The 18,749-nt window shown below is 43.2% G+C and overlaps 1 protein-coding gene across 7 annotated transcripts in view; it reads right to left on the bottom strand.

Moving 5' to 3' along the window:
* The window catches only part of GON4L (gon-4 like), a 90,623-nt gene that overhangs the window by 7,529 nt on the left and 64,345 nt on the right, over window positions 1-18,749 (bottom strand). For 5 of the 7 annotated variants that reach the window (XM_061183320.1, XM_061183325.1, XM_061183324.1 and 2 more), the window contains 8 exons: window positions 17,789-17,933; window positions 16,540-16,690; window positions 10,240-10,356; window positions 6,646-8,349; window positions 5,793-6,048; window positions 4,975-5,159; window positions 3,881-4,078; window positions 2,500-2,643 (listed from right to left, as the gene is read on the bottom strand). In XM_061183320.1, the coding sequence (XP_061039303.1) occupies window positions 2,500-2,643; window positions 3,881-4,078; window positions 4,975-5,159; window positions 5,793-6,048; window positions 6,646-8,349; window positions 10,240-10,356; window positions 16,540-16,690; window positions 17,789-17,933 (2,900 nt within the window). The remainder of the gene's footprint in view (window positions 1-2,499; window positions 2,644-3,880; window positions 4,079-4,974; window positions 5,160-5,792; window positions 6,049-6,645; window positions 8,350-10,239; window positions 10,357-16,539; window positions 16,691-17,788; window positions 17,934-18,749) is intronic. The other 2 variants (XM_061183321.1, XM_061183322.1) reach the window with 2 other exon arrangements.

Here is an 18,749-nt window from a genome sequence, read left to right as displayed (position 1 = left end):
GGAAATTGAAAAGCTTCTGGAAAAGATTCACCATTCCAGATGCCATTAGGAACATTTGTGGTTCATGGGAAGAGGTAAAAATAGTCAACATTAACAGGCGTTTGGAAGAAGTTGATTTCAACTCTCACAGATGACTTTGAGGGGTTCAAGACTTTAGTGGAGGAAGTAACTGCAGATGTGGTAGAAACAGCAAGAGAACTAGAAATAGAAGTGGAGCCTGAAGATGGGATTAAATTGCTGCAATCCCATGACAAAACCTGAACAGGTAAGGAGTTACTTCTTGCAGATGAACAAAGAAAGTGGTTTCCTGAAATGGAATCTACTCCTGGTGAAGATGTTGCGAAGATGTTGTGAAGATTGTTGATATGGCAACAAAGGATTTAGACTATTACACAATAATACTACATAATATTACATAAACTTAGTTGATAAGGCAGTGGCAAGGTTTGAGAGGACTGACTCCAATTTTTTTTTTACATTTTTGATCCATTTGGAATTTTTTCTGGTATAAATGTGGTAGGGTTCCAACTTGATTTTTTTTCTTTCCTTCAGTTAATTACCCAGTTATGTCAACACCATTTATTTAACAACCCATCTTTTCTCCCACTAGTTTGGGATGCCACTTTCATCAAATATCAAATTCCCATATATATTTGGGTCTGCTTCTGGACTTTCTATTCTTATCCATTAATCTGTGCACATGACCACACTGTATTGACTACTGTAGTTTTGTAACATCTGACTCCAATTTTGAAATAAGTTCTACTGTAAGTAAAATGCTATCAAACAGCATTGCAGGCTATAGAGAAATCATTCATGAAAGGAAGGGTCAATCGATGGAGGAAACTTCCTTGTTGTTTGAAACTGCCATATCCACTCCAGCCTTCAGCAACCACCACCTTGATCAGTCAGCACCATCGACACTGAGGCAAGACCCTCCGGCAGCAAGAAGATTACAACTTGCTAAAGACTCAGATGATGATTAGCATTTTTTAAAAATTAATTTATTTATTTTTGGCTGCGTTGGGTCTTGGTTGCTGTGTGCGGGCTTTTTCTAGTTGCAGCGAGCGGGGCCTACTCTTCGTTGCAGAGCACGGGCTTCTCATTGCGGTGGCTTCTCTTGTTGTGGAGCACGGGCTCTGGGTGTGCGGGCTTCAGTAGTTGTGGCATGCAGGCTCAGCAGTTGTGGCTTGCGGGCTTAGCTGCTCCGCGGCATGTGGGATCTTCCCGGACCAGGGCTCGAACCCATGTCCCCTGCATTGGCAGGCGGATTCTTAACCACTGTGCCACCAGGGAAGCCCAGCATTTTTTTTTAATTGAAGTACAGTTGACTTACAGATGGTGAGCATTTTTTACTTAACGTGTGTAAAGTTTTTAGAGCATAATGCTACTGCATACTTAATAGACTAAGGTATAGTGTAAACATAACTCTTACATGCACTGTGTAACCAAAAACTTCGTGTGACTCACTTTATTGCAATATTCACTCTATTGCGGTGGTCTGGGATTGAACCTGCAATATCTCCAAGGTATGCCTGTATATTTTTTTATCGAAGTACAGATGATTTACAATGTTGTGTTAGTTTCAGGTGTATAGCACAGTGATTCAGTTTACACACACACACACACACATTCTTTTTCAGATTCTTTTCTCTTAGAGGTTATTACAAAATATTGAGTATAGTTCCCTGGGCTATACAGTAGGTCCTTGTTGGTTATCTATTTTATACAGTGTGTATATGTTAATCCCAAACTCCTAATTTATCCCTCCCCCGCCCCCTTTTCCCCTTTAGTAACCATAAGTTTGTTTTCTATGTCTGTGGATATATTTCTGTTTTGTAAATAAGTTCATTTGTACCTTTTTTTTTTTTTTTTTTTTAAGATTCCACATATAAGCGGCATCACATGATATTTGTCTTCGTCTGTCTGGCTTACTTCACTTACTATGATAACCTCTAGGTCCATCCATGTTGCTGGAAATGGCATTATTTCATTCTTTCTTATGGCTGAGTAGTATTCCATTGTATATATATACCACATCTTCTTTATCCACTCCTCTGTCCATGGACATTTAGGTTGCTTCCATGTCTTGGCTAGGGATGCCTGTATTATTTACAGGTTTGATTCCCAGTGACACCACTCTCTATCCCTGCCTTACTGATCTCCAGCTCAGGCACCAACTCAAGGCAGAGCAAGGAAGCAACCCACTCCTCCCCATACCCCCCACCCAGACCATCACTTCCTTCCTCGAACTTCCCTTCCAGGGCACTTACGGCATTCCTAAGCCTGTGAGGAGCAGTCAGGCTTTGGTTTCAGGTGGCAACCACCCCACCCCAGTGCTTTATGCTTTAGGTAAGCCTAAAAATTCCTTGCCTTCTTCATCCCCTCCACGAAGTCCACCGCTCAGAAGCAAGAGGATATGGAATAGGTTAGAGAAGGGAGAATGAAGGGCCTAAAGCCCAGGTGACAATGGAAAGGAAGCAGGATAGGAAAGAATACCTCAGTGATCTCCTGGGGCAAGCATTCTGTACAGCTCTGGAGGACCTTGATAATCTTTTGGTAGTGTGAGGGGTTCTCTGCAAAGCAAATTTCCAGCTGCCGAAGAAACTTGCGACTCTTCTCGAAAGCCTGCTGCTCCTCAAACTACAAGAGTGGAAAGAGGGCAAAAGAGGAGTCATCTGTACAGTGTGAGCAGGACTTGAGGGTTCTAAGCATAAGAAGCAAGAAAAATATGCTAGGGGCACGGGGAATAACAAGGCTCTGGTTTACAACTGTGAGATCATTTTGTTTTCTTTTTGGCCGCGCTGCGCAACTTGTGGGATCTTAGTTCCCCAATGAGGGATTGAACCCGGGCCCTGGCAGTGAAAGTGCCGAATCCTAACCAGTGGACCACCAGGGAATTCCCTGTGAGATCTTTTTTTTTTAAAGACTCTAGCATCTATCCACCTTGGGTCACTGGGGTCTACCAACCCAAGAAAACTAAGATGTAAATGAAAGATTCAAGAGTTAAACATCTCAAGTTGCTTACTGTTTCATGGATTGTGAGATCAGACACATTTCACGGTTTACAAAGAATTTTCACATATATACTCATTCGATCCGCATAATAATACAGGAAGAGAAGATTATGTATAATCATACCATTACCATTTAACTGCTTTAAGACTCTCAAAATAATCTCATTATATCCTTTATTCCTGTGTTTATCCATCTTGACAGACACCCAGAACTAGTGGGATATTCCTCATGTTCAGACACTTACTCTCCAACATTTCAAATGTCACCTTACCATACAGGCCTTCCCAGACCGTGTATAAAACTGCAACATTCTCACTATAAAGCATTATATATATTTTACTGTTTATGTATACACTATCATTTTTATTATATATATATATATATATATATATATATATATATTTACAATATATATGTCTTACTGTTTATCACCTAACTTTCCCCATGAGAACATAAGCTCCATGAGAACATTAAGCTCCATGAGGGCAAGGATTTTAGTCTTTTATAATTACTATATCCCTAGTACCTAGAACTTTGCCTGACAAATAGTAGGTACTCAATAAATATTTGTTGAATGAATGCCTGTTTCACAACAGTGAGAAGCAAAGGGCATATGATTTACCTAAGGTCTCCACTGGAAACAAAGGAAAAACCCCCTCATTTTACATGTAAAGAAAATGAGAGAACAGAAGTTGGGAGGAACACCCCTTGAAAAGAAGGAGGCTCTTATGACCTTGGGCTAGGGGAAGGCTATCTGACTGGAAGCAGTCAGGAGACTGGAACAGTGCTGATCAACACTATTCAATCCCAGTCTTGCTCTGACCCAAGAATCCTCGTGTGCTGTCTTTGCCCCTCTACTTACTAATCCACAGGCCAGGGCTTGCTCAGGCAATAGGAAAGCAGCAAAGTCCTTCAAGAGCTGAGGCCAGTCTTGGAGCAGGATTTGCAGGCTCTTGTAGAGATCCACAGCTGTCTGCCTCTGAGTATTTGACTCAAATTCATAGATGACCTGAAGGAAGTCCTCATATTTGCCAGGGATATGCTGCAGGGCTTCTCGGACCTATACAGGAGGACTTTCAATCATCAATACCCTTTCCTTGGGCCCCAAGAAGAAACAATGAGACAGAGGGAGGAGGAGGAGCTACTGTCAGAGAGCTCTAGAATTACCCTTCAGAGGCTTCTCCTCTGACAGATCCTCAGGTCTGACTGTTAATGGAAGACACAGGGCCATGAGCTAGGCACAGCTCTTTTTCTGGCAGTGGGGGATGGAAAAACCTTCATTTTCCAGGAACCAGAGCCCTACCCACAATACCAGGTAAGCTTTTCTCTAGCTCACACCCCTAACCTCTCCATCCTGGTTTCAGCTCGATACTGGGATATATAAGGAGTGCTTGGTATGTATATTTCAGCACGGTACCATCTGAGGGTAAATAACACATAAATTAGGAATGTTAGTAAAATATTAGGAGACAAGAAAAACCATGACTATCACTGCTAGTACTCCACTTTGCTGGGGGTATAAAGGAAGCAGGTGGTTACCAAAAGAATGAGATAGGGACCACTGCCACCAACAGGTCGGTTCATGACTCTAAAGATCACTGAGGCCCACTTTCTGGCCAGTGTACCAAATGTCTTTCTTTTCAAGACAAGGGCTCAGTAAAGGTCCTTATTAGCCTATCCTCTCGCTGATGATGGTAGAAATCACCTTTCCCCCATTTCTGGGCAATAGAGGGGTAATATGCTAAGGCAGTAATAATAGATCTGCTTAGGACTGAAGTCGGTGCCCTTGTAGTTCTCTCACACAGTTCTTTTGGTAATTCCAGGAAAACAAAGGCAGAGGCATAGAAGGCTGTTGTGCAGCCTGAAAAGCATACTTCATTTTAAAAACACCTCCCCTGAAACAGAAGCAGTCTCACTGAAAGCAACTGGCAGGCACAGGAAGCAGCGTTTGCTCACCCTGGTCAGATAAGCCTGAGCAAAGGCCAAATCCTTCTGCTCCCTGAGGGGATCTCGCTCGAGGATGTCCTCGTCATACAGCAACAGCAGCTTGGAGGTGTCCTTGCTGGCCCGGGCCCGACTGCCCCGCTTGTTGCGAACTCGATGATTGCTCCGGCCCTTTCCAGCAGCTTTGACGTTCTCTCCTTAGAGTACATGTGAAAACAACTGTCTCTCTGTCCCTGCAACCTCTACTCTCCCCATCCCACCCCATGCACACACCATCCCCCCCAATCCAAATCCTATTCGATATTATGTAGTAACTTGGGAGAAAAGCTGTTGGAAAAATGTTATGAGAGGCACGTCTGTCCCCGTCAAGTCAAACCTATGCAGAGTCGGCAGCATAACTGCATCAACTAGCATGATAATGAGATACCTGGCTACTGCATATTGAAAATGGGAGTCTAAAAAGAGTGAGTATGGTCTGATGTTGGGCTCTCAAGAGACTATGTCTTGGTGAGGAATAAGCAGTGCTTTCTGAAATAAACATAACTCTTGGCCTCACGCATGACAGATGAATTAAGAACCAGTATAAAAACTTGCATGAACTGAGTACAAATCTAGCAGCTGATGAAAGTCAAATTTAAATTTTCTGAGCGTCTCTTCTCTGCAATGGCACCAGGTTAAACATCTGTCTGGGGGAAGGGTGAGTGGCACGGGGGATCCAGAGGATTTCCTCTGGAAACTAGCACCTGTTTTATAAGCTAGCTATTCTGCACATGTCCCTGAGACAATGAGGCCACCTGAGACCCGCCCCCATTCAGGCCTGTCCAACTCACCTGGTGGGGACTTGCTGGTCTCCACTTCTGGAGCAGTCTTGGGGGAGGCAAAGGTGGTAGGAGGCTTCTCAGCAGGGTCTCCAATGGCTTCGTCTGTCATTTCATCCTCTTTCTGCAGGCTTTCCATTCCTTCTGCTTCTTCTTCCTCTTCTTCCTCAGGTTCAGAGTTCTCTTCCTGGGAGTTCTCTTCCTCAGACTCACCCTCCTGACTCATGCGCCTTTCAGATGCAAGCCAAGTCAGTTTCTCCATTGTTTCCTGCAAAACACCCCAAAGAGTGTTCAAGAGCGCTATAGTGGCTCACCAAGTGCTGACTGTACAGACTTTTTCAGGAGAAAACTGAGGTTAATTAACTGATGGGGGGGTGGGAAGCAGATTTTTGGGGGGGCGTTGGGGTTTTTTTTTGTTTGTTTGTTTTTTCTGGCCACGCTGTGCAGCTTGCGGGATCTTAGTTCCCCGACCAGGGATCGAACCCAGGCCCCAGCAGTGAAAGTGCCAAGTCCTAACCCCTGGACCACCAGGGAATTCCCAAGCAGTTGTGTTTTGAAAGGTCGAGCCTGAAGATAATTTTCTTTTGCCAGGGTCTATACTTACGATCTTTTTTTTTTGGGTCATTTAAATTGTGCTCAAGTGATTCAATTTAATGTTTAAATGAGTTTAAGTCAAATGTAATAAGTAACATTTCACTCTTTCCCTCTCCTCTCACCTCAACCCCCAAAAATGATTTTAGGACTATCTATAGTGCAAAAAGCAAGCAGGGGAAAAAAAAAAAAAAAAAGCAAGCAGGTGGCCTATCAACAAATTAAACCTATTACTGAGTCCACAAAATATTGGAGAACAGTCCCCAACTCTCACCTGCAGTTCCGGGACAGAGAGCACAGATTCCTCAGAAGCTGATGACATCTCATCTTCCTCATCTTGGGTAAGGTCATCAAAGTCCTCTTCTTCCTCTTCCTCTGGCCCATCCTTCTCTCCTCCAGTTTCTGGCCCAGCTGGGGTCCCCACTGACTGACCATCAACACTGCATAAGTCTTCGGGCTTCCCTGAGGGGCTGCTAAGCACCATTTCAGGGTCAGTGGTGGTTGAAGCATTCCTTGGGGACCCCTTGCTCACATCTCCTGAGTTTCCTTCATCAGCAGGCTCTTGAGAAGCTGAAGGGGTTTTAGCTGGTTGACTCCTCTCCTCCTCCTGTTGTAGGACTGTCTGTTTCTTCACCTCTCTAGGCCCGCTTGACTCCTCACTTGTGAAGCCAGCGTCCAATTCCACAGAGTGTTCTTCTTTGATTTCATCACAGCTGTCCTGCTCTGGGGATCCACCAGAGATGTCCTCCCCGGGGTCTTTAGGTTCCATCTTAATGATTTCCTCTAAATCCTCAGGGGAAGTGTTTAGAGATTCTTGGAAGCCCTGAGGCAGTGGTTCTGCAGCCTGCCTCCCCTCCTCTGTTTTCACAAGAGTCCAGCCATAGGCACTGCTCTCTGACAACTGTTCCTGGCACACTCTGTCTGCTGGTGGAGGCCCTGGGCTGTGCTCCTCTTTGGGGAAGACAGCAGCACAGAGAGGAGATAGTTCCTGAGGTTCTAATTTGGGTTCTAGGTCTTGAAAGGCATTTTTCCCCTCAGCCAAAGGACAACCTATGTCCACACTCACTTGGGCTTTATCTTCAGGGGTAGATGGTACAGAAAGATTCACAGAATTGCCAGAAACAATTAAGGGTGGGATGGAGGAGGCCACAAGGGGCTGGTTCAACGGACAGGGGAAGGAAGTCGGGTTAACCAAGAGGGTGGTGATGGGAATGGTCTGAGGACTCTGCGCCACAGCTGCACTGACAGGCTGGATCACGTTGCAGCCACTGCCAAGGCTCACAACCTTCACGGTGGTGGCAGGAACAGTGAAGATAACAGGCGCGGGGTGGATGAGGGGGGCAGGCTTCAGACAGAGAGAGGCCTTGGCCCCCTTTCTCTTTGAGGCTCTCCGTTTCACACATGGCTTTCGAAACTTAGAGGGAGCAAGTGAGGGCAGCATTACCTTGGGCACAGGGGCAGAGGAGAGCAGGGTCTGGGGCTCAGGCTGAGGGAAGCTGGTCCTGGCCTCAGGGGGCGTAGTAGGCAGCACTGTTGGAGACTCAAAACTATCACCCCCAGGGACCCCCAGTGGAGGGCCACCTGGCACTGTCTGTAAGACAGTGGCCGGCTGGATCACGTGAGGAATCCGGACCACCATTTTGCTCGGAGGGGCTTCTGACTGAGTTGACCTAGCTGGTGTTTTCCCAGAGCTGGAGCTAGGCTGGAGAGAGGGGCTGGGTCTGATAAGGAGGGGCTTCAGGACTGATGACCGCTTCTGTCTCCAGGCCTTCCTAGAAAAACGGTTGGCAACTGGCTTCAGCTTCAGGACTACACCCTTAGGCAGCAGCAATGGGTACCGAGTTTCGCTCCCCAGTTCCGAGCTGCCTTTTCCTAGGCCTGGGTCTGAGTTGATCTCAGTGGTTCCGGTCACATTTCCTACCTCTCTGGCATCATCAGCTATGCGCTGCAGTTCCTCCTGGATGGATGGCAGACTGGCCTATTGGGAACAAGAACACTCGGATCTAGCACATGCCAGAATTTGGTAAAAATAAGTGGGCTTTCTGGCCAAGAGATAAACCCACGTATATATGGTCACCTTATCTTTGACAAAGGAGGCAATAATATACAATGGAGAAAAGACAGCCTCTTCAATACATTGTGCCGGGAAAACTGGACAGCTACATGTAAAAGAATGAAATTAGAACACTCCCTAACACCATACACAAAAATAAACTCAAGATGGATCAAAGACCTAAATGTAAGGCCAGACACTATAAAACTCTTAGAGGAAAAGATAGGCAGAACACTCTATGACATAAATCACACCTTTTTGACCCACCTCCTAGAGAAATGGAAATAAAAACAAAAATAAACAAATGGGACCTAATGAAACTTAAAATCTTTTGCACAGCAAAGGAAACCATAAACAAGACGACAAGACTACCCTCAGAATTGGAGAAAATACTTGCAAATGAAGCAACTGACAAAGGATTAATCTCCAAAATATACAAGCAGCTCATGCAGCTCAATATCAAAAAAACAAACAACCCAATCCAAAAATGGGCAGAAGACCTAAACAGACATTTCTCCAAAGAAGACATACAGATTGCCAACAGACACATGAAAGGATGCTCAACATCACTAATCATTAGAGAAATGCAAATCAAAACTACAATGAGGTATCACCTCACACCGGTCAGAACAGCCAGCATCAAAAAATCTACAAACAATAAATGCTGGAAAGGGTGTAGAGAAAGGGGAACCCTCCTGCACTGTTGGTGGGAATGTAAACTGATACAGCCACTATGGAGAACGGTATGGAGGTTCCTTAAAAAAATAAAAAGAGAACTACGATATGACCCAGCAATCCCACCACTGGGCATATACCCTGAGAAAACCATAATTCAAAAAGATACATGTACCACAATGTTCACTGCAGCACTATTTACAATAGCCAGGACATGGAAGCAACCTAAATGTCCATCAACAGATGAGTGGATAAAGAAGATGTGGCACATATATACACTGGATTATTACTCAGCCATAAAAAGGAACGAAACTGAGTTATTTGTAATGAGGTGGATGGACCTAGAGTCTGTCATACAGAGTGAAGTAAGTCAGAAAGAGAAAAACAAATACCGTATGCTAATGCACATATACGGAATCTAAAAAACGGTAATGATGAACCTAGTGGCAGGGCAGAAATAAAGACGCAGACATAGAGAACAAACTTGAGGACACAGGGCAGGAAGGGGAAGCTGGGACAAAGTGAGAGAGTAGCACTGACATATATACACTACCAACTGTAAAATGGATGGCTAGTGGGAAGCTGCTGCATAGCACAGGGAGATCAGCTCGATGCTTTGTGATGACCTAGAGGGGTGGGAGAGGGAGGGTGGGAGAGGTAGGGTGGGAGGGAGGCTCAAGAGGGAGGGGATATCGGGATATATGTATACATACAGCTGATTCACTTTGTTGTACAGCAGAAACTAACACACCATTGTAAAGCAATTACACTCCAATAAACATATTAAAAAATAATAATAATTGGGCTTTCTAGATGTTAGGTACCTTTCCAGGACAGTCTCGAGACATCTTTTTAAGAAGGATTTTTCTGCATGATATCAGATATTTCTAAAAAGACTACATTCCAATTATATACTCTAGAAACTCTCCTCTGAATTTCCTTTAAGAAACTAGCATTTTAACCACTATTTTTAAAAGGTTATAGAATCAGGTGGAGAAGTGGGAGAGGAACGGTAACTGAAGAAGATTTAAGTCCTAGTTCTACAACAAAAGCATCAGAGGTGTAAAGTAGCCTTTGACATTTCTGCCGGGTTTCTAGTGACCTTCTACTTCTGACATACTTTGAGGAGAAGGGCTGTACCTTTAACCAGAATGGAAGCCGGTGTTCTTCCCTCTCTACAGGTGGCTTCCACTGATGTGGCTGGATCTCTTCACAGCACTTCATTAAGATGGGCAGCTGTCTGGTCTTCCTATAAAACTGAGCGTGAAGAAATTAAGCATGAGTCACATTCCTTCCAGAAACACTGCTCTTTGTCAGGGTAGGGAGTGTGGTGGGCGGCAGTTTGAGACAGACACATACATATCCATATACACGTATCCATGAACAGCATATGCTGACTGCTTCTGCATTTCAAATTAAGCTAATCTCTAATTAATAAATAGTTTATCATTACTCAATATCTTATGATGCGCTCCATTCTGGTCACCAGGAAGAGAAAAGTTTAGGTCACAGAGAAAAGGAAGCACGTGGTCAGAGTCATCTTATCTAAAATTTGCTCCTGCTCAGCAGCCGCAGTGACAGTGCCTTATTAATCCTTATCCTGGCCCATGGAAGCTTCCTTTTAAGCAAATAATGGTGCAAAGGACATTAGAAGGGAAGGAAAGAAGAACAGCAAGACTGAGACAGTTCAGTTTTAAGAGTGAATGAAGAGAGGAATTGAACTTACACTGACAATAAGCGCCAGGCACTGTGCTACAAGCTGAGCATACAAATAAGGAAGCAATCCCTGCTCTCAAGGAGCTTACAGACCAGTGGGAGAGACAGTCAAGTAGAAACCAATAATGACATTCTGTGTAAGAAAGTATAAAGATGTGCACAAAAAATGACACACAACTCAAACTTGAAAATGAAAGAACTTTCTGGAGCAGGTGCAACTACAGAAAAATCTTAAAGAAACAGAGTTTGCTAAATGAAGCAGGGGAGGGCAGAATATAATTCATTTTCAAAATCATGAATGTGTTTAAGGAACCACAAAGAGATTGGTCTGGCTACAATTAAAGGAATGCAAAGAGACTTCAGAAGACAAGTCAGAGGTAGGCAGGAGAGGCCTTCTGTGCCATGCCAAGCAGTCTCAACTCTAGGCTGAAGGATTAGATAGAGGTGGCTATGGCAGCAATCTGAAGAATGGAATAAATGGAGCCAGAATCAGAGACACCAGTTAGAAAACTACCGCACTGATGCAGGTGTAACTTAATTCAGGTGCCTGAACCAAGGCAGTGGGCAACAGAGTAGGAAATGGAGTAAGAAAACTGAGGACTTGGTGACAGACAGACAGACGGCAGTGACCAAGCAGAAGGAGTCGAGTATAACTCCTAGGTTTATGGATTGAGAAAATGGCTAGACAGTAATGTCATACACAAAGAACATATCGAAGAAGGGGTAAGTTGGACGGAGGGGAGTTAGCTGTTGGTGGTGGTGCCAGTGGCAACAACTGGAGGGTGCAAAGGGAGACACAGTTCAGTCTGAGGCATCAGTGAGGCAACTTACCTAAGAATTCCTTTAAACAGGTGACTTCATTGAGCCGGAGCTCAGGAGAGAAACCCGGACCAAAGACACAGATTTGAAAATCATGAAGAGACAGACAACACCAAAAATCATCAATCTGGATGAGACCACACACTGCAAATTTACTGTGGAACACTGACATTTAAGGGTAGAGCAGGGGAAGAAGAGTTCACGAAAGAGCAGCCTGTGGTAAAAGTCCTGGTATCACAGGAGATTAAGAGTCCGAAGAAGGAATGTGTGAACTCCATTATCAAAGTATCAATGTAACTGCAAAGTTAAATAGGATAAGAGCAGAAGAGTATCCACTGGATAGCCAATTGGGAAATAATTCGAGATCTTTGTGGAGATAATATCCACACTCTCATAGGTTAAAGAGTTAAAGGGGGGGGACTTCCTTGGTGGCGCAGTGGTTGAGAATCCGCATGCCAATGCAGGGGACACAGGTTCGAGCCCTGGTCCAGGAAGATCCCACATGCCACAGATCAACTAAGCCTGTGTGCCACAACTACTGAGCCTGCACTCTGGAGCCCTCAAGCCACAACTACTGAGCCCACGTGCTGCAACTACTGAAGCCCTCGCGCCTAGAGCCCATGCTCCGCAGCAAGAGAAGCCACCGCAATGAGAAGCCCGCGCGCTGCAACGAAGAGTAGACCCTGCTCACCACAACTAGAGAAAGCCCACGCGCAGCAACAAAGACCCAGCACAGCCCAAAATAAATAAATAAAATAAATAAATTTATTTTTTAAAAAAAGAGTTAAGGGGGTACTTCCCTGGTGGTGCAGTGGTTAAGAATCCGCCTGCCAATGCAGGGGACATGGGTTTGATCCCTGGCCCAGGAAGATCTCACATACCGCGGAGCAACTAAGCCTGTGTGCCACAACTACTAAGCCTGCACTCCAGAGCCCGTGAGCCTCAACTACTGAGCCCGCGTGCCTCGAGCCCGTGCTCTACAACAAAGACAAGCCACCACAATGAGAAGCACGCGCACCGCAAGGAAGAGTAGCCCCCGCTTGCCACAACGAACACCCAATGCAGCCAAAAATAAATAAATAAATAAATTTATTAAAAAACAAAAAGAGTTAAGGGGTAACTTACTGTTAAGACAGGCAGATTAAACACATCTATTTGGGTTTGTTCCCTATTGAATCCCCATGAAAACAACAGAAAGTAAATTATTAAAGGTAAAAGCCTAAAATGAGAGACAGAATGAGAGAAAAAGTAAAAGCAACAAAATTCTTGGGACTTCCCTGGCGGTGCAGTGGTTAGAAATCTAACTACCGGGCTTCCCTGGTGGCGCAGTGATTAAGAATCCGCCTGCCAGTGCAGGGGACAGGGGTTCGAGCCCTGGTCCGGGAAGATCCCACATGCCGCAGAGTAACTAAGCCTGTGCACAACTACTGAGCCTGTGCTCTAGAGCCTGCAAGCCACAACTACTGAGCCCACACGACTAGAGCCCGTGCTCCACAACAAGAGAAGCCACCGCAATGAGAAGCCTGCGCACCGCAACAAAGACCCAACTCAGCCAAAAATAAATAAATAAAATAAATAAATTTTTAAAAAAAAGAAAGAAAGAAATCCGACCAGCAATGCAGAGGACATGGGTTCGAGCCCTGGTCCGGGAAGATCCCACATGCTGCAGAGCAACTAGCCCGTGCGCCACAACTACTGAGCCTGCGCTCTAGAGTCTGCCAGCCACAACTACTGAGCCTGCGTGCCACAACTACTGAAGCCCACGCGCCTAGAGCCCATGCTCCGCAACAAGAGAAGCCACCGCAATGAGAAGCCTGTGCACTGCAACGAAGAGTAGCCCCCGCTCGCTGCAACTAGAGAAAGCCCGCGTGCAGCAATGAAGACTCAGTGCAGCCAAAAATAAATAAATAAATTTATTTTTAAAAAAAATTTTTTTTCAAAGCTAAAAAGCAGATGGAGGAGTGGTAAGTCACATAGGAGAATGAAGAAAACCAAATCCCATGTGGAGAAAAGTTAAGGGTCAACTAAATTTATGTCAAAGACTGGCAAAAGGATAAGACACCAGATACCTCCAGAAGTGGAGGAATTAAAAACAGGTCAAGATGAGGAGGACAGGTTTTAAATCTGCTGAAGAGGCGGTTAGACCCCAAATCCCCTCTCTTGTTTGATGTAGCCCAGTGACAGCTTCTCCCCCTACCCTGGCAGAAAGAAGCCAGGGTTGTGGAAAGGATGCTCTCTGAACTGAGGCTGTCAGGCATAGGAGAGGGCAGGAGTACTATGCTAATCAAGTATAGAAGAGAAAACTCCAGCCTCCTTCCTCTCCTGCTTTCCCACATTCCCTCTGCCATTTGCTATTAAAGAATATTCAATGCACAACAATAAAAATAGCTATCAGACATCTTAAATATGATAGAAAAAATAAAGAACTCAACTCAGCAGAACGGTTAGAAGAAAAAGCTGAAGTAATATCTCAGAAAGTACAACAAAAAGAGTGATGGGAAAAAAGAAGAAAGACAAGATGAGAAGATGAGCCTGAGAGGTCTAACATCTGACCACTGAGCACCATAGGAGAGAACAGACCAAAAGAAGGGAAGGAAACCATCAATATGTAACTCAAGTACATTTCCCAATACTGGAACCTATGAGTTTCCAAAGTAAACTTTATCAAGTACCTTGCATAATTAATGAAACTAGACACATACTGAGGCATATTATCATGAAATTTCAAAACACTGGAGAAAAAGGAAAAATCCTACATACTGCCGGAGGGAGAGGAAAAACAGGTGTTACATAAAGGTTCAAGAGTCAAAAGGGCATCAAATTTCTAAAGAGCCAGCACTAGAAACTAGAAGAAAATGGAGCCCTTAAAATGTTCTGATTAAAGTGATTTTCAACCTAGAATGTTAGACCCACTGAAGTGGGAGAATAGAGACATATTTCAAACTTTTGATTTTGAATAATTATAGATTCATAGACAGGTCTCATGTACACTTGTTACATAGTAACAATAGTTACATATACAAACCAGGTATATAGTACAATAGCAAAACTAGGAAATTACATTGGTCATGTCATGTCATGACAGACAATGAATACAAGTAGTTTAAACCTAAAAATTTGTTTCTCGAGCACTCTTCCTCAGAATGCTAGTAGGATGTGCTACACTAAAACAAGGTAAAAATGATGTGGGGTTCAGAAATAAAAGGATCCAACGTAAGTAAGAGGTGAAATGAATCCCCAGGATGATGGTGAAGAAAAAGCCAGAGAAGACATTAGTGCAGCAAGCCAAGAGAGCAACATGGGTAGAGTGGAACAGCATCAGAGCGCTCTGGGAAGGATTTCTTCAGGAAGATGAAAATGATAGCAGGACACCTAAAATATTTGAACACACTGAAAAGAGATTTATAAAACTGAAGTAGACTTTAGTGTTGAACTGGTAATACATACATAATAAAACCAAGTCCCACTCATCCTCCAAAAATTCAATTATTAACACCAGGAGAAACAAAATGTCCAGCAGGAAAAGCAAAGTAATCATGATACACTACATAGCTCAGCTGTGAAGAGCTTTTAATTGTGCTTATAATGTAAACTCTAAAAACAATCTAAGTGGGCTTCCCTGGTGGCGCAGTGGTTAAGAATCTGCCTGCCAATGAAGGGGACACGGGTTCGAGCCCTGGTCCGGGAAGATCCCACATGCCACAGAGCAACTAAGCCCGTGCACCACAACTACTGAGCCTGCGCTCTAGAGCCTATGCTCCGCAACAAGAGAAGCCTCCGCAATGAGAAGCCGCGCACCGCAATGAAGAGTAGCCCCCGCTCACTGCAACTAGAGAAAGCCCGCGCACCGCAATGAAGACCCAACACAGCCAAAAATAAATACACTTACAAAAAAAAAATAAAAAAATAAAAACAATCTAAGCAAAACTGTGATATAATTATAGTGAGTGGTGAGACTATACGAGTGTGGAGAGAACTAAGTCTTCATCTTCCATGGTTTCAGTTTAACAGAGAAGGCCTAAATACAAAAAATCAAGTGGGGACTTCCCTGGTGGTCCAGTGGTTAAGAATCTGCCTTCCAACACAGGGGATGTGGGTGCAATCCCTGGTCGGGGAACTAAGATCCCACATGTCACAGGGCAACTACGGCCGCATGCTCTAGAGCCTGTGAGCCACAACTAGAGAGCCCACATGCCGCAACTACTGAGCCCGCGTGCCACAACTACTGAGCCCGTGCACTCTGGAGCCCACACGACACAACTAGAGAGAAGCCCACGTGCTGCAATGAAAGATCCCACATGCCACAAATGAAGATCCCACGTGCCACAACTAAGACCCAATGCAGCCAAATAAATAAAGAAAGAAATATTTTAAAAAAAATCAAGTGGTAGCAATTATAAGCATGCTACCCAGATATGGAGGTAAATGTACCATCACCCACAAAAACCTTGCTTAGCAGGAAATAGGGAGAAAAATTATTGTCTTTCATGACAAGTCTCATAGAACTATTTGATTCTTTAAAGTACACTTTATAACTTTGATATAAATATCTAAATATAAAGAGTTAAGGAGAAGGATATAAGTGGACTGTGGCCTACCCTTTAAAGAAGGTTAGAGTGGGAAAAAAAAGAGAAAATGAAGAGCTAGAGGAAAACAGATTCGAGAAGTATTTTAAAATTTGAACAATTTTATATTTAGCAGAAATATCTATAACAGAGGAAGAAGATGATACTCCAGAGGAAAATAATGGATCACTGTTCCTGGAACGGAAAGAGGGCGATTAACCTAGTGTGCAGGTGGGAGGAACTAGTCTTAAATAAAAGGCTATTCATTGAGACTAAGCAAAAGAAAAGGAATGGCTGCACTCAGGCGAGGTCTCCGGTGGAGTGTGCAGGGAGCACTTACTTTAATGATGTTGTCAGGAGCTCTGTTCATGTTGAGGTTCTTGATTCTCACTGTCAGCTGGTGGGCAGTCTTGCAAGTGAGAAGGTACTTGCTGATTAGAGGCTTAGGAAACTCGGTCCCTTCAAAGTGCTTCAGTCCTAAAGCTAACAAACTGAGAAAGGGGCAGTGACACTCAATCTCACCTGACAGTCCATCCTGCTGAAAAGCCTCCCAGATGAACTCCACATTCTATAACCCACTTTTTCTACATCTAATTCTTGTACAAGTTAATGGCAATTCAATAGAAAATTTCAGATATTTACTGAGTGCTAAGAAGTACTATGTGAATAAGACTCAATGAGGAGTTCCCAATCAAGTGAGAGAGGAAAAACCAGGCATAAATCACTAATAAATGTCAGATCATGATGCACTTTATACTAATAATACAAATGAAATTTGAAGGAAGAAGAATGGCTCTAACAAAACAAATACAAAATGAATATTGGGCACCATGTTAGACATATTAAACACCACCAAAATTACCTCCCAACATAACATATTCAATTACAGTTACCTATGTACATATTTGCTGATGGCAGTGGGGAAATACAAATCAAGAGCCATAAAAGTGTTCATAACCTTTATCGAATAATCTCACTCTTGGGAATTTACCCAAAGAGATAAACTGGAAAGATTTTCAAAAGCTCTATGCACAAAGATCCTTGGTGAAGCCTCACTCAGAACAGCTAAACAAGAGGTGGGGGGGGAAAGTGGCAAATAAAAGGACCATCATAGGGCCATTAATATTGCCTTAAAAGACAATATACAGAAACAAAAATAAGACAATGTTACAGCATGGAATCTGATAGAAAAAACAATTTCAAGAAGACGTTAAGTTAAAAAAAAGCAAAACAAAATTACACTTATATTGCCAATAATTATATAAGAAATGCGAAAAGAAAAATCATTGTCTTGGGGTGGTTAGGATAATGGATAAAAAAATTGTTTTCCTTTGAAAATTTCCCTCTAACAGTATTACAAGATAAGTTTTTACAATAAATAAAAGACAAAAAACAACTTAAAATGTTGCAAAAATGTGTACGTCATTCCCTAAAAAAAGCAGTATTTGGCACTGCTGGAACAAGCACATACTACAGGACTGCGCCCATCTACACTGCTTTTCTTTTCGTCTTTTGTGTCCGTTCTTTATTATACAGGTCTTCTCCTTGGGATATTTTGTGCTCTTGTTCACCTCACAGTAAACCCTTACTTGTCCTCCGCCTTGGTGAAGAAAATCTTATCCTGGGGATTCTTTGCCTTCAGAGAACACACTGGAAGTAGCTCTGGATACATGAAAACCTTGCTTGTGGCTAGGATCCAAGCCACTTGCTTTGGCAAACAGGGAAATTCATAGGCTGTAAGAAAAAAATTCGTGATAAATGAAATTCTAGAACAAAAGAGGGCTTCACAAAAGCTTCTGAATGCATTTTTGCATTTAGATAGAGCCACCCCTACCTAACGTGATGCCCTTCCACCCACATACCCCCCTCCCAAAAGTTTCCACAATCTTTCTCAGCCTAACATATACCTAAAAGGAGTCCCATTCAATGTTATTAAAAGTTGATTCTCTTTTTCTTTCCTGTGTGGAATACTTAACACACTAAGTAACATAAGCACTTATAAAGTACCTAGTAATACCTGGCAGATAGTGTATGCTCAAAAAATTTTTACCTCCTTCCCCCTTTAAATCCTTGAAAGATAAGTGACCTTCAACAATGCTTTCTTTCTTCCAGGATAAGATTCCAACTTCTTTAATCTCCCTCACAAATCTGGTATTCCAAATTTTACTTTATTTGATTCTTACTTAACTTTCATTAAGTTCTCCCAGATTCCTCCTGAGGTTGGGAACAAAAAAACCATAAAGAGAATGAGACAATTCAGTCTCATTCATTTCTGTCTTGCTGCCTAAGCCTCTCAATTCCAGGCACTTCTGCCTTTCCAGAGATAAGCACCACTATATAGCCATATTTCTCCTTCCATAAATGTTATTTTTATATCCCCAGAAGAAAAACACAGGACACTATATGTATAAGTTATAACTGTAGTCTGGTGTTAAATTAAGTTTTCATTACCAACATATAACTAATAAAGTAGTTTGAGATCAGTGTCTATGACATAATGCACTTAAATTCAACTATATTCAATTTAACTGTAAGAGTCAGGGATTTAAA

The sequence above is a fragment of the Eubalaena glacialis genome, chromosome 3, assembly GCF_028564815.1.
Source record: "Eubalaena glacialis isolate mEubGla1 chromosome 3, mEubGla1.1.hap2.+ XY, whole genome shotgun sequence".
NCBI classification, from domain to species: domain Eukaryota; kingdom Metazoa; phylum Chordata; class Mammalia; order Artiodactyla; family Balaenidae; genus Eubalaena; species Eubalaena glacialis.
Note: the sequence above shows the minus strand (reverse complement) of the source record. Positions and strands in the feature narration are given on the sequence as shown.